Genomic DNA, 15,872 nt, shown 5'->3' with positions numbered 1-15,872 from the left:
GATTTTTGCGGAGTGAATTTGGTGTAGAAGTGGTATTGGTATATTAGGAAGCCTCTATAAGTTAAGTTTTAAAATAAATTGTTTCAGTATTTCTATCTTTTGTTTATCAAATTATTCACAAACGGTATTAAAAAAGCAAATTTTATTTTCTTATAATTGGAAGGAATACATTAAAATACACTTAATTAGAAGTATTACTTCAAGTTCACTCCGCCTTAGCTATGTTAACCTGTAATTTATAAATAAGTATTTAAAATAATATTAGCTTAATTTTACACTGAAATGAAATTCCTCGGACCTTTGGTTTGATTTAGTTTATTAACAATTATCTCCCTAGTTTTGTTATAGGATCTGCTATTGAATTACTGGTAATTTTAAATTATTTAATATGATGCATTTCGTGTGTGTTCATGTACTATTGTCATCAATGTGTCTCATATAATAGTTAACTAGATTTAACAGCTAAAAAGGGACTCGATATTTTTTTTTTGGAAATAGTAGTATAAAGTGGATATATTGTCATATAAAAATCGTCGGTGGGTCAGATAGTAACAAGTTATACCATAATAGTAAAGTATGTACACTATAACTAATCTTTATATGCAGATATAATACTTTTTTCTAAGGAAACTTATCATCCCAAGCGGCTAATCGGTATTTACTATTTACAGTAAAATATGACTTTTCTTTTCAGGTTTTAAATGTGAAAATACAATTTCCAAAGAAAAATGTTGGGTCCATTATTATCTATGCAAAATAAAATTTTGTATTTTCATACTTAATCGACATTATATAATATACCTCTTAACGATATTTGACGTTTAATTCTAAATATTAATTTGTTTTTAAGCAAACATTGAATATATGAAGATTGCTTACATTTACATCATTTTTTGCAAAGGAGCTTTTAGATAGATAGTTGCAATATCATATTAATGATAATTATCTTTAGTAAATTATCATAATATAGTGCTACGATTAGTTAATATTTTTCATAAATAATGTTCACTTTGAATCTTTATTGCATTTCACGACAAGTCCACATTAAAATCCTTACGGCTCAATTTATTTATAGACAAAGTACATGACAGATACAGTCACAGTTAAATATTATGGCATAGAATATAAATATATATTTATATTTAGCGTGCATAAGTGAACGGATCTGCTCAGACGCAGCCGATAATGTTTCGTTTGTGTGTGTGTTTTCACGTGTTTATTGCCATTGCAATACTGTTATCGAAAATTTACGAGATTACTGGAAGACACGCGTTTGGTAGGTATGACATCCGCCTTAGCTGTGTCTGCCATGTAATATTGTGGTAGATGATGAACAGAACTTAGTTATTTTTTTATTTAATTTCTTATCACGTGATTTAGGTCACGTGACGTGACTTCGTGAAATGCAATAAAATTTAGATTAATTGACACATCTGTCTATTGTGATGTAGATATTTTATTTCACGTGTACGATGTTTGAAAAGCGCTAAAAATGTAAGTTAACAAAAATATTACCTACAGCGCTTTATCTGAGCTGTGATTTCGCTAGTGAAGCATGTACAGTCGTCACAATTTAATAGGCCCGTTTTGACTCATGCCATCGCTACGGCACTAAGCATGTTATATACAAATCGAGAACCAAAAAGCAGATTTTTATGACAAATCGATTACAACCCTATATCGTATAGATTACTTAACATTTTGTAAACAGAATATTTGTTTAATATTTTTGTGAATCGTCTAAAGATTAGTAAAAAGGAGAAAAGAAAATGAATTATTTTGTAATTTAAAAATTTGTCATTATCAGAATCATCGCTCGTGCTATCGTAACCTGTATTTTTTTTATCATTTTGTCACTAAGGAACAAAGTTCGATTATTATGGTCGTAAACTGCCTACTCATAGTTAGTTCAAAACATTAATTACATTAGGATTACATTTGTCAAAAGGGGCGAATTAAATTGTGACGACTATAAACACTTGAGGATATTGCGTACGTCTGTAATGTAATGAATAGTGACATCTGCCTAAATTGAAATAGTCTGAATGGTATCTGATCACTGCCATTTGTTAGAAGAAATTGATATTCGTATTGTAAGTGATTGTAGGCTAATGCCGCCTCTTTTTGAACCCGTTGCGGTGTCTCCATTCGTCTCCATCGTGTGTTGTTATATTACGATCCATCGGTAGAAGAATTTCTTTGGCGTAAAGAAAAATAAATTTATGATTATTATTGAAATATATTGCCTTATTAAGAAACAATAGTTAACCTTTAAGCTAATATTGATAGTGACAATATTGACAAACAGTTAATATTATGTAATTGATCGCTTTTTTTATCTACAACTCTGGTTCTGCCACTTTCATGTGAAGGTTAATGCACACCATCTCTGTAATGCATCTATAAAAATATATATTCGAAAATGCAATGCTATTTTGCAATGATATTTTTTTTATAAGAAGATCTTTGAAAACTACTCGTTGACTCAGTAGCTCCCCCTAGGCATTAATTTGGACATATCCGCTAGATGGCGTTGCTATTCTTTTTTAAATTTATACCATGCATTACAACATAGAATCATTCAGCCTTTGAAACATCTTAAATTGTTATAACGATTATCTATTTGTAATAATTTTAACCTTGTATATGTTTTAACGTTGTTTTAATTCAATGCTTTATTCTTAGACGTACGCAAGAAATTCAAGATAATCTCATCTACCTATATTCTTGTATTATCCATATGTATATCGTTTTCCAGAAAATTATGTACAACCTTATGGAATTGTATTATAATGAATTATAATTATATTTCTGTACATTGTCTTTTATTGTTCTCATTTTAATTATTGTTTTTTTTTTAAAGGAATGGTGATGTTTTTTCTTGTACATTATTAACATATGTTTTTTTTTTTTATATTAGTGTCATGTATACTCGTATTGTGTTAGGTACATGTAATATATTAATATTACGTACATGTAGTACACAAATAGTGTTGCAGGTGATATATAGGGAATGGGGTTTTGTGAAAAAAATAATTGACACAAGATTATCTATGTATTTAAAATTTAATTTTCGTTACTTATATACAAATTACAACATTCACTATTATAATAGGTATTAGTTCGTCCTATATTTACATATGTAATAGTACACTTTAGAAGCGTAATTTTTTTATTCAAGTCAATTAATTACATCAGGAAACTTTTGGAATAGTGAGTACTCACGAACGATAATATCCAACAACTTTACTTCACTTAACGGGGATAGAACCGGATGAAACCGGTTGTAACCGGACACGGCCGGTCTTACACAACCCTTACACACGAAACCGGAATAGAAAAAATGGAATTGTACACTAGAAAAGTAGTTACACCGATAATTTGATATTTATTATAGATACTTATCGGTATTTTTGCGTACACCGGCATTCGATCCCCGTTTCACACTGTATTGTACTTACTAATTCTAAAAATCGATAAGGTTCCCAGGGAAAGTAACGAGAACAATTAAAATCGTCGAAAACTTAAAAAATAACGAAATAAATACTTTTTTGTTAATAAAATTGTCCAATTCACCGATTCACATTAACGTAATGTTTATAGTATAGGGAATAGGAATTCACTTATCTGCAAAAAGACATCAAAAAGCTTTTAATTTTTTATTAATTATATTATTATGTAGAATGTAATTGAATATTTACAAATCGTTATGTCTGTGAAGTTTGGTAAAATGTAATATGGTTTAAAATTTTAATGGCAAAATTCTTCATACCTTAACGCAATATAAAATAGAAATGGAATATTATGTACACAAAGGGCACAAAACTTTATAAACTTGATATGTAACGAGTAATCCCGTCTGTCTCGTTGTACATAGTTCTCAGCATATAGATATACCCACGGTCACAGATTCAACTTAAACGACTATGCCATAAGAACCAATTCAGTTCGCGGTTACGACGGAAACGCCATCTCGAACGCTTCTCACCGCCAGCGGTGCGTTATTGATCTATTTAACTTGCGATACGTTGCGTCGAGTGTAGAAAATGTTCTGTCGTATTTGAGAATTGCGGATCCTTAGAACTTAATACTAAGCATTTATTCTTAAAATGTGTATCCGCTGTGCAAACTAAACACGCACCAAAGCTAACTTTTGCATTGCTCAATAAGTGTAGCTACAAATTCCTTTCCGTGCCTATTGTATCAGATCAATAATAATTACCACACAGGTTCACGAAATGTATTTAATTAGTTTATCAGTTCTCAATCATGAATTACATTAACGCGAATCGGTATTATACGATATTACGACGCTATCGCAGACAAGCTGACTTAAATGAGAGCAGCAATGTCAAAGTGGACAATCATTAAGCTAGGACAACACAAGTGGTGGACACGGGAGACAAGCCCTAATGTTAAATGTACCTTATCATAAACCTGTCAACAACATCGATTCATAAAATACTGAAAACTTACTCAATTATCAATTTACTTTAAAATATTGTACCTCTATTTCCTACTGACAGTGGACGAAAATTTTAAAAGTAAATTACGATACGGGCGCCGACGACACAATTATAATACTAATACATTTAAACGTTAACTGTGATGTAGATTTACTTATTTATTACAAGTCTATATAAGGTGTATCACTCGGCCCTATCTTATTCTACGTGAGTGAAGGAGATCGTAAAACTGCTGTCCTGCTCTCATTTTAGTCCGTGTCAAAGTCGACAACTCCGACGAATGCTCACGACTTGATCATTAGTCGAGTAAATATACAAGTGAACTTTTCAATATTAATCGCGTTAGCTTTTCATTACTGTGAAATATTATTCGTGTCACTCTCGTAATTGAGTCGAGATCAGAGCGACAGCCTCCGCTGTTTGGTTAAGTCTATTTTGTGTCATATCAGCTCGCTTGGAGTTGCCGACTTGCGACAGTCTGTCTATAAATAATACGGGCACGTACGTAGCTTGAATTTGAAATTAACCGCCACGAAATCGATATTCACAGTAGCATTAAGTAGGTTTTTGTATAATAGAAACATTTGCAATTTAACAATGGCAATATTGACTGTCGAGTTTTACAAAATCTTTAAAAACAACAAAATATACTTAAATATAACATAGTTTATGTACAACAACTATTAATAAATTTTAATCTAATGTACATAAATAAAACTTTAACGAGTAACAGCTTACGACCGAAAAGGACAGTCAAGGACGAAGCGTAGGGTCGGTTTGAATTTCAAATTCAATCACTGGGTGCGCCCATACATAAATTAAATGCACCGTACCTCTTAACTTGTCTAACTACGATATACACAGTCCACATTGGATTGCACTCATTTGGAACTAGACCGCGCGGTTACACGCGTTCACATATCACAACTAAACAATAATTTATGCTCTACGCACTTCATTCCGTCTTTACCCGATTTGATGCACCATCTTATTAATAATGGATATGATATTTAATTTAAGAGCGTCTACAATTCCAAACGGTATTCAATCAGATGCCATAAAATTCAGAAGCCCCGCTCGATTGTTACAAAATTTAATATATCGTATTACTTCAGTTCAATTTCACAAAACAAATTTAAGCATCAATTCCAAGTAAATTTGTATTAACAAAGGCGTATAGACGATTGAATAGAATAGAGACTTAACTGCTGTGAATACAATACCAACTCTTATTAGGAGAGGCATTTAAATCTAAGCGATGGTATTGTCTCCATAATAAGAAGTACATAGCAATTAGTCGCTAGATAGTAAATAAAGGCATTGTGTTAAAGAAAAAGAAGTAAAAACAATGACTGTACTTTAGTTTATTACATCAAGCTCTTGTGACTAAGTTCAATGAATAAAACGGACAAAGCAAGCGGGTTTTCTTAAATTGTAATACCTCCCTAGGCACAAAGAATTAAATACAGTCTTAGTTATTTAATTCCTTCCTTAGTTAGGTATTGATACGTAGTGCGTATGAGCTTTTAGCATAGGGATGCTCTGTTGGATTCATTACCAATTAGAATGTAGAGTAGACACTCTCGAGGTGGGTTAATATGAATTAGCAATTCCGTTCCAGTGGTCGGACGTACACTGTGTGAACTTGTCTAAAGAAGTACTCTAAGTACAATGATTGTAATTAGTTTTAAACACAATGTAAGGTAATTGAAAGGAAATATTATGCGCTTGTATACAGCATAATACAACTACTTCTGAAATTGTTTTGTATAATAGTCAGAAAAATATACAGAATATTTTCTGTATTGCATCAACATTGGCTCAACATGACTTGATATTTTCACTTCAACATGTAATTTAAAAAACATTAGTGCTGTGTCTATGCTACGTACATTTGGCGCCATTGATTTAAACTATTTTTTATGCGGCAACATTTTAAGCTGATGGCGTATTTTTAATCCTAAAAGCAACGCCGTTGTTCAAATTACTCATTCATGTGTACTTTTCAATTTGGGTCATGTCGGTTTGGCGCGACGTACAGCGTCGTTTTCCATTTAAAATGTTTTTTTCTAGTGTCAACTTTGCCACAGATAAAACATCGTTGAAGTGCAGCTAGATTTTTTTTATTTTTTTAGCGTTAAGTGCACGTCAGGCCAACATGTCGCACATGATAAGACTAGGTATATCTTTAGTATTACGGCCAAGTTTTTAAATTAAATGGTATTTTATTTTTATTGCACTCTAAAGTCAAGTTCACAAGCTACGACTGGTTGGCGTCCGCGTGGGACGATCTTAGCGAGTTAACGACACGGGGAGCTAACAACTTCGGACGGATCATTTCGTTCACCAATCTGATGGGGTTTGCGAGGTTGATTGAAAACGAACCATATTTCTTTACACATTGATAACATTGTGTGCTTTCAACCAATTTTGTTATTTTAAGCCGCTTTAAGCATTAAATTTGGCTGCATAAGAATATTGTCATATCGGAAAATATTTACGAGTTCAATAAAATTAGGTACAAAAAGTAGGTTACAAAAAAGTGTTATTTAAATCTAGCATAATATATGTTGAAAAATAAAAACAAAACAATTAAAAACCAATTTAGAACAGTCATAAAAGTAATAGCCATCATTACTCGGTAATTATTTCATATTGCTTAAAATACCTACTGTTGTATGAGTAACGTCATGAATTTAACATAACGTAACAATCCATATGCCATAAGTCCACTCACTATTTAAAAAAAGCTCTGCACTTGAAAAATTGTTCCAGTCCAAATTCAAAGGAATACGAGGCTATATGAAGGTCGGTCCTCATCTATGGCCTTTGAACGACCTTATGTTGAGTTAGTTTCTAGATCATTGCTAATTCTTATTACAACAAATCAATTGAGCTTTGTTTAAAATTATATTTCACACAAGCTCTTTCCGTGAAATTGTGATGTTTTGCTAACAACTAGATAAAATTTTGAGGGTGGTGCAGCCTTAATTCATAAATAATTCAGTACTTTGAGGGATTAGCCGATACACATATTTTTTTCTTGTTTATAATATTACTACAGAAGTTATTATCTCTCCCTTTGTATCAAGGAACATAAGTCACACTTCATGCACACCCCCATATCGTGAGTTATAAATGGATGACTCGTAAATACCCAGGATAATAAGTATTTCCTGTCCCTCACTACTTGACAATCAATGGCAATAAAACAAGCCGTATCTATTTAAAAAAAATCAAGCGAACATTTACTTTAAATATAACTAAGTATTGCTTCTGTGGATTATGAATTGATAATATTTATAGTGTATCTATGTCATTATATTTTACATAAGTGGACCTTTGGCTTAAGATTTAAAAATGGATTGTTTGGGTGCAAATATATTATGTCCAAAAGAATTGCAGTGCTATTAGATATTCTAAATTCGATATATATTCACATAACGTTACAACACTAATCGTTGACAATATAGCAATATGTTATTTTTATAAAACAAATAGAATTACAGTTTAAAATGTGAAACATAAACAGAGATGTTATACAAACAAAAATAGGGCATCAAAACAATTGCATTGTGCAATTTAACACTGTATGTACTAAAACTTAAAAATAAGAGAGTAACCATAACATTTATAAATTAGCCAATCTAAACTCAACGTTACAATAGGTACTAAATAGTGCCAATATTACAATCCAAGTAGTCCCCATCGGTACGAACACAACACTAGTCCTCCGAACATGACCCCACTTACGAATAGTTCACAACTCCATTCGATACTACGAATCCATCGACACTCCTAAGCATAGTGGCCATCGATCACAATAGACAATATTTACGGAATTAAAGATAGATCGGTTACGGTATGAATTCATCGAGACATAGTAGGGTAGGCTTCATATCGTTAATTTGAAATTAAGTAACGGTTTTACACTCCCCTTATTTTGGTTGTAGCGTGGGTGTCTCGGATAAAGACAAGTATACAAACATCGATGCCTAGAATGTAGTTACTGGCAACTCAACATTAAGATTAAATTAGATTAATAAAATAGGCCTAGAAACCAATTATATTAATCTGTAGGAGAATAAAGTCAGGTTACTTAGTGGATTATACGTAAAAAGGTCAATAAAACAATCAATAGAGTCTAGTTGTCACAATAATTTAAGATCGAGTTGTTCTTGTATTTCAGAATGATTACAAAAAAATTGAGCCCCATAACCGAGCAATCCTAACCGTAATATCGTGAATGGGGATCGATGTAGCCACTAGTTACCCGTTAAACCAGCTCCGTCCAGCTCCCCGCTCAGTGGTGCGCGGGCGGCCCGCGCGGCGCCCGCGGTCAGTCGCCCGTCGCCGTCACCGTCGTCCAACTCCACGGGCTGTTGTAGCCCTTCTGGCTGGAAAGAAACAAGACTATTAGTATTTAGTATGCATTACAAAATATTATATACATTATAATATAGGTATGTATACACGAAGATGCTAGAGCTAAGTTTAACCTCTGTCGCACATGATGGCTAAGTTAGGTGCTGTCTAGAGTTAAGAAGACGCTTTTACATTCTTTTGTTGAAATAAATCATTGAATGTCACCTGACCTCCGTTTAGAATAGTATCTCTACCTCTTTTCCCGATTACGGAAAAAGCGACTAAAGACAATCAAAGCCAGTTCTGGCTAATGTCATTCCAAAGACCGTAGCCAAACGCCTTCTTGTGAAGTTATTCAACTACTGTGATCGCTAACAAGCGGCTAAGCGCTACGGATAAATACCTAATTCTAGGAGTGTAGTTTAAAGTTAGCATGACACTGATTAAATCATATTGGTTTAAAGGTGAGCCAGGGACTTTGAATAAATCGTAGAGGTTCAAAGTTAGTGAGGGAGTCTGAATAAATCGTACTGGTTAAAACGTAGTCAGGTACTCTGAATAAATCGCTGTGGTAGTTTGAAGTTATAGCATTTTGTGGTACAACTGCGGTGGCATACAGCACCTGTATAGAGGTACGTTTAGTTTTAAACGATAAATCATAGAGTAATCCCCAGGATCAGCAACGTATCTATGATGGCTTTCACATAGGAATTTTATCTTATTTGGATGTTGATCTCAAAAATACGGCATGTTTGTTTGAGATTTAATTGAATATATTTAGAATTAATTTAGGTGGTATAGATATTGTACATTTTTTGTATTTCGACTGCCGCTTCGAATATGTTGCGTTCTAATTTAGTAATAATTGCAGTGACACATGTGTCATCGTGCTCAGATATCTCCTGTTCAATTGGCATTGTGAGGTTGATGACTACTTCACATGATGCATCGGAATAGAAAAGTGCAACTTTCGTCACATAAAAAAATCGATGCGAAAATATATAACTTTGCGTGTTTTACTCGTAATATAAGAACGTCACTCCAACTTGTGTTTCATTCATAGCAAAGTCAGTTTTGAGTCAAATAAATGAAAATTTAACGCTGTCACGGAAACGGCGTGACGGGCTGTCTCGTGGAGCGTCCCACAAAAATTGGCAGCCAACAGCGTTTCAGATATAGTTCAAATGAAGAGCTGTGGCGGTCGTTTATCATAGAGCTAAGGAAATCCTTTTTGATTTTAAGTGTATCTATATTAATATTTTAGTAATGTTATGTTCATATCGTATCCTATCGTTTTATGTGATTTCACAGGCAATGCTGAGTATTATTATTTGATAAAATATCTCGTCACTGCATTTCAATTTTTTGTAAAAAAAACCCGTTTTCAAGCCTATAATAGTTTTTTAAATTTTATGTTAAGAAAGGAAATCGTTTTGTTTTTATAAACTTTAGTCTTCAGGTGAAATTTCAATTGTACAGGATTACAAATATTATATTATTTACTTTGATCGCAGATACTAATTAAAATTTATTTTGTTTAAATATTTAATAGGTACTCAATAAGGCTCACAGCTGTAAAAGGATGATCCGTAAATAGCATCAAGAACTTGGGTAACGTTAAATTACCATCGTCAATACCGTATCCAAACTCGGCTCTACAAGCAGAATCTCCACAGAGAGTACGAGTACATCGGCGATCGGAGTGCAATGCACGCGAACTTGACCTACTTGGAAGTTATGAATTATTTACTTAATGAATTTCAACACGCACGCACAGAATTGCGAGTTGCTGCCGTTCTTAAAATACAGTAATTACGCGTGACGTAGCGTTACAGTTAGAGCGGACTGAAGCGGTTATTAAAACGCTATCAGGTTATAGCCACGATGGAACAGTTTTGAATATCAATATTTTTTAGTATTGCATATTAAAATACACGAATACATTAGAGAGAATTGATCTACTTAATGTAGGCAAATCTTTAAGAAGTCACATATGAGTCTACTAGAAAACCCAAATTTTGTTACATATGTCAGCTTATATAATTTATATAGACACATTATAAAGTCACTCAGATATTTAGTAAATACAAGGTGTTTATGGCAAAATATGAGTTTAATAATATTTGAGCAGGACTTCGGGATAATCGCGTAAACTGACACCATACCTTGTGGTTACTCGGAACAGCGTGGCCAGCCGCGACGTGCGACGCGCCTAAAGTAGAAATCATTCGCGATCGTTGAATGGCGAGCAAAAACGTATGAGTTATTCGTTCTGCGGCGAAGTAATTGCTGATCATCTTCATATTTTGCGCCGATGCGAGAAATCGCTGACTTGCTTTTGGATGCGGTTTTACTCTTTTATTTTCAGTACTAAAGTATTCGGATTGTTTCGAAGAAAAATATGTAGGTAGGTATAAAATAGTTCCAGCAAGTAGCCGTTTTGTAGTATTTGATTGTTATGTTTTGTAGAGTTTTTTTTAAGTTGGAATAAGTATTGTTAGATCGGGGAGGCAGTATCGCTGCACCGCCGCACTTTTTATTTCTCTCATCCAAACAAATATATCTTTCGAGATAAATGAAGTAACTCAAATGTGGATTACACAGATGAAATAGAGTGTGCATACGCGCGCCTCTGTGTATACGTTCATGAAACATATTATTTTTTTGGAATGGTTTCGTAGTCGTTTCCAATTAGCTTATTTCAAGTTTTTAAAGAGTATACGGAACTTATTTTAAATAACCCCACTAATAACTTGTACGTGAATGGCATATGAAAATTTGCAGACGTAAGTATTATTTGCTCTGCGGCAAAGTAATTGCCTGCCGCGTGCTTCTATTTGACGTGAGAAAACATTACGAACGCTCGCTTTTATACGCTGCTTTATTTGTTCATGTACTTCCTAAAAGAAATTTGATGTTTTAATGCAAATGAATAAAATGACAGCTGAATATGGATATTAGCTTAATGTTTTGTACAGGGAAATTATGCGTGCGTTTGTAAACAAGGAATTTATTTAATAGCCCGCTCATTGAAAGAGTAAGGTTTAGTATCATATTTACTCACATAATGTAGTTAAAAACCTTTTTATTATCGAGTGGATATTTTTGATGTTGTCATCTTATGAACGGTTGTGGTTAGTGCGACCATATATTTTTTCCCTATGCGTGACTTAGCTATTTTATAGAGTATCTTTTTTGTATGGTAGAGTCACTAAGTATGCTGTATATAACGGTTAATAATATCTCCTATAAAATTCAAATTAAGTGAATAGGAACTTATCTTACATACCTACAATCTACTCGTACACTACATACATCTTTTGTTAGTTACTTTTTTCATAGTAATTAATTTCCTAACTGGAATATATTTTATATTCACGACCATGTTAAAAATGTATAACATCCTTAATCTGTAACACCAGATTCATAACACCATTTAGACAACGTTGTATTGTATATCTTATATGTACCTATTTAATACATAAATATGACCTCCTGTATACCTAAAGAGTGTAATAAAACTGGATTCGTTTCTCGTTCCATCTATATATTGCGTGAACGAAAAACATACAAAAGCAGCCATTTAAAAAAAAATCTTTATGAAGACGGGTCATACTTTGACAATTGAACAATACAACAGAACGATAGTTAGTTCATTAAAAGTTGAATATGAGTAGGTAGATAACAACTGTTTCATCTGTAAAAAGTTAAAACTGTAAATACAAAGTTTTGTATGCCGTACCTACTGGGCCGCCGTAAAAATGTTATTTGTTTCAACTCGGAGAGCTGAATAAAAACGAATACAAAAACCTTTCAGAAAAAGCCTTTGTTCGATAAGAGTACGCGTGCGCTGAAAAACGTAACTTTTTTAACTAATCCACACGTTGATTCAAAAAAACTACGCCAAAACCTTGGAAAAAATACAACCCGCGTCACAAACAATATTTCCCTATTTTTGGCGCCCATTTTTGTTTAGGCTTTCAGTTTTTTTTCGTGGAAATAGCGGACGAGCTTTCAGTCTGCTTGATATTAAACAGGCTATACTGTCTATGGTGATACGACACATAGACAAATATGAGCTAAATAGTAAACACTACAGAAAATATACACAGGTGTAATTATGTACATAAATATCTAAAGTATATCATCGTGGCTTTAAACTACTCCCTTAATATTTTCAAACAAGAAAAAACTATTTTTAGTAAAATCTTTAAAAATAAAGTATTCTGGATTAAAATTTCCTACGTTTGTAAATCTTAAAAAACATAATATTAGTTAAATATCATAAGACTGTGCTATTCCTGGTACATATTATGTAATATGTACATATAGCTGCCTTATAACAGCAGTTTTTAGCGCTGTCACTATACCTACTTAGAGTTTTTCGCTAATCCCGTATTCTGGCTTAAAATATATGGTAAAGCAGAGACTATTTGGCAACTCCAAATTACACAGACTATTATTCAGTCCATGCTTGCTATTTCAATTTCGTATGAAAACATGACGTCACATAACCTGACAGCATGACAGGGATGATGGCCATCTACATAATGCCCACAAGAGCGCGCAAAGTAAATATTACTTGGTAAGTGATCATTCGGTTAATGGACGGGGGACGAAGTAGGTCACAGGTGTGAACGTTCAAAGCATCGCATCCTTTATGTGTGAAGTGGGTCCAGAGGATGTACCTAGTTTTTGCTTTCAGATAATTGTAGGCAGCAGTTGGAGTATGTGTTTACCGGACAAAAGGACGGGCACGTTTTTCGAATGTATATATATTGTACAAAGATCTATTTCTTTGGCAAGAGCTGTGGTCACAAGGGTCTTGAGTTAGACCTGAGCATTATGTCATAAGAGGTATCGTTAGATCCCTTTGGTAACACTGGGTACATAAAAATTCTAAAAAATCAAAACGACATAAAGACGCCGTATTATTTTCGACGAGAAAAATGGTGCATATTTACATAGTCGGGGTTTTGGGTTTTGAAAATATGTAACTTGTTGTTTACGTTACTGTTTTATATACCTTAAGATATTTTGTGTATGACTGAGTATGATCCTTCACGATTGAAAAAAATGTAGAGAGCTATACAACTGTTCTACGATAGAATGAAGTGCTTAACCAATACTGACGTCATTATCGTAGTAAAACCACGTTTGTTACTTCCATCGTATGAAATATTTTATTCTAATTTCTATATTCTGAGCTGTGTGCCAACAATATTTAAATACATGTGTAATTACGTATGAGTAGAGAATTATAATTATTTCAAATTATAACTCCTTTAAAATAAAATTAAAATATTTTCCTACAAAAATATCCGGCTGCAGATTACAAGCGGGTATTTTAGTTAAAACCTGTCGAGGTACATTATATTAATGGTAGCTGAAGTAATTACGGCTAAATTACAAGCTAAAGAGGCATTTTCGTCAAATTAAAGCCTGAAAATAGCAGAGTAATTGTAATTAAACGAGTTAAAAAAGTTTGAAAGATTTTAAATACCTAACTTAAATCGCGACGGCCATTTAGTGGCAGCTCTACCCAGCAGTGTAGCTTGAATAATTTACTACCCATTTTGAAATTGTTTTACTAATTACTAAATAGCACAGCGATTGCAGTACAGATTTTTTATAACGTAGAAAAGAATAGAGCTTGTAAACAGGCATGGAGTTCACTTGATAGTAACTGGGGCCCTACCACCATCTTTTAAAAACAACCATAGTTCAGGAAAGTTGTATGTCAATATTGCATCAACATTACTTTGTTCCGTACTACGACCTCCTTAAAACAGTTTTGTTTTAATCCTGCCGAGCGATGTAAATTTAAACCCTTATTCATTTTTCGCTTATTAATTGTATGAAACCAACTGAAATTGTCATATTTTGCTTAAAAAAATAAATTTCTGGCAAAAAAAGAGTGCTTATTGTAATATTACAAAACAATCCTACTATAACGAGGTGGTGGTACGAAATTTCAATGTATGATTAAACTAATATTGTTTTAAGTAATGGTACAGGGGACCTCTGTACCCTTACCATGAGTTTTTACGTTTTGACAAATATGACTGTTTTGGTATTTGTTTACGTATTGGTCAGTACAATTTCCAAGTTCTGGCACAATCCGCTAGGGGCGCTGATTGGATTTTGTATGGGAAAATACGAAATACCAAAACCGTCATATTTGTCAAAACGTAAAAGCTCATGGTAAGAGTACTGGTCACTACCTCCACTGACATAAGTATTAACCCCAAATAGGAATGTAGTGCAATTTATTGTTAATTGTGCTTACCGATGATTAAGATCTGTCACTACGTAAAAGTTTTTTCCTTACCCCATCTTTCAAACCAATAAATTAGAACTTGTCACTCCTGTTATAAGACAAAAATATGTCTGTCAGAGATACCGCTAGAGTACCGGTAGGACTCTCTATAATTAGAGAGTACTACCATCTTTACGACACAGCGTCTCTTGGTCAACAGTAGGCAATACTCAAACATTATTTAATGTTAGGATCATAAACTGATGTTAAATACAGTGCTTTATGAAAATGCTATAATGAGGATGGCTCAAACGGAGAGTTCTATACGCAATAAACAAAATAACGTATCAATCGTTAAAAATTCTAACTTTGTGTGTGTCCATGGCACCCATAGCCATAGCCTATGTTATCCTGGGCTACGAATAGCGAGCATCTTCACTTATTACAAGTAATTCACAAAATAAACGACGGAAATAGTTACTGAGAACGTTATATAATGTAATGACAGCGAGTTTTATGTTACAGGAAGCGGGGAATGGACGCCTTGACCTATTTCGCCGGCCTCGAAACCCGAGATGGCAAACTGATACTAGGATGGGTAAACAAAATGATGGTCTGTTGTCTCATGTTATATAGATTGATCTTAGATAGAATAGATTGTAATTGAGTGCGTGAATGAGAGTGTGGGTGTAATAAAGTGTGTTGATAGGTAAATGGCAAGTACGTAAACATTTGATCTGTGTGAGTGCTTGCTTTTGAGGGGTCCAGATTTTGCGTCACAC

General features: G+C 33.5%; 1 protein-coding gene across 2 annotated transcripts in view; it reads right to left on the bottom strand.

The window, feature by feature from the left end:
* Nucleotides 1–3,047: 3,047 nt before the first annotated feature.
* The window catches only part of LOC140757246 (uncharacterized), a 117,734-nt gene continuing 104,909 nt past the window's right edge, over nucleotides 3,048–15,872 (bottom strand). The window contains exon 2 of one of the 2 annotated variants that reach the window (XM_073092848.1): nucleotides 3,048–8,863. In XM_073092848.1, the coding sequence (XP_072948949.1) occupies nucleotides 8,806–8,863 (58 nt within the window). In that variant the 3' untranslated portion in view covers nucleotides 3,048–8,805. The remainder of the gene's footprint in view (nucleotides 8,864–15,872) is intronic. The other variant, XM_073092849.1, reaches the window with a different exon arrangement.

This window comes from Epargyreus clarus, unplaced genomic scaffold, assembly GCF_041222505.1.
Source record: "Epargyreus clarus isolate Ecla_fem2 unplaced genomic scaffold, WU_Ecla_fem_2.2 ptg000004l, whole genome shotgun sequence".
In the NCBI taxonomy this organism is placed as follows: domain Eukaryota; kingdom Metazoa; phylum Arthropoda; class Insecta; order Lepidoptera; family Hesperiidae; genus Epargyreus; species Epargyreus clarus.
The sequence above is the reverse complement of the archived record's forward strand: the minus strand, read 5'-3'. Positions and strand labels throughout refer to the sequence as shown.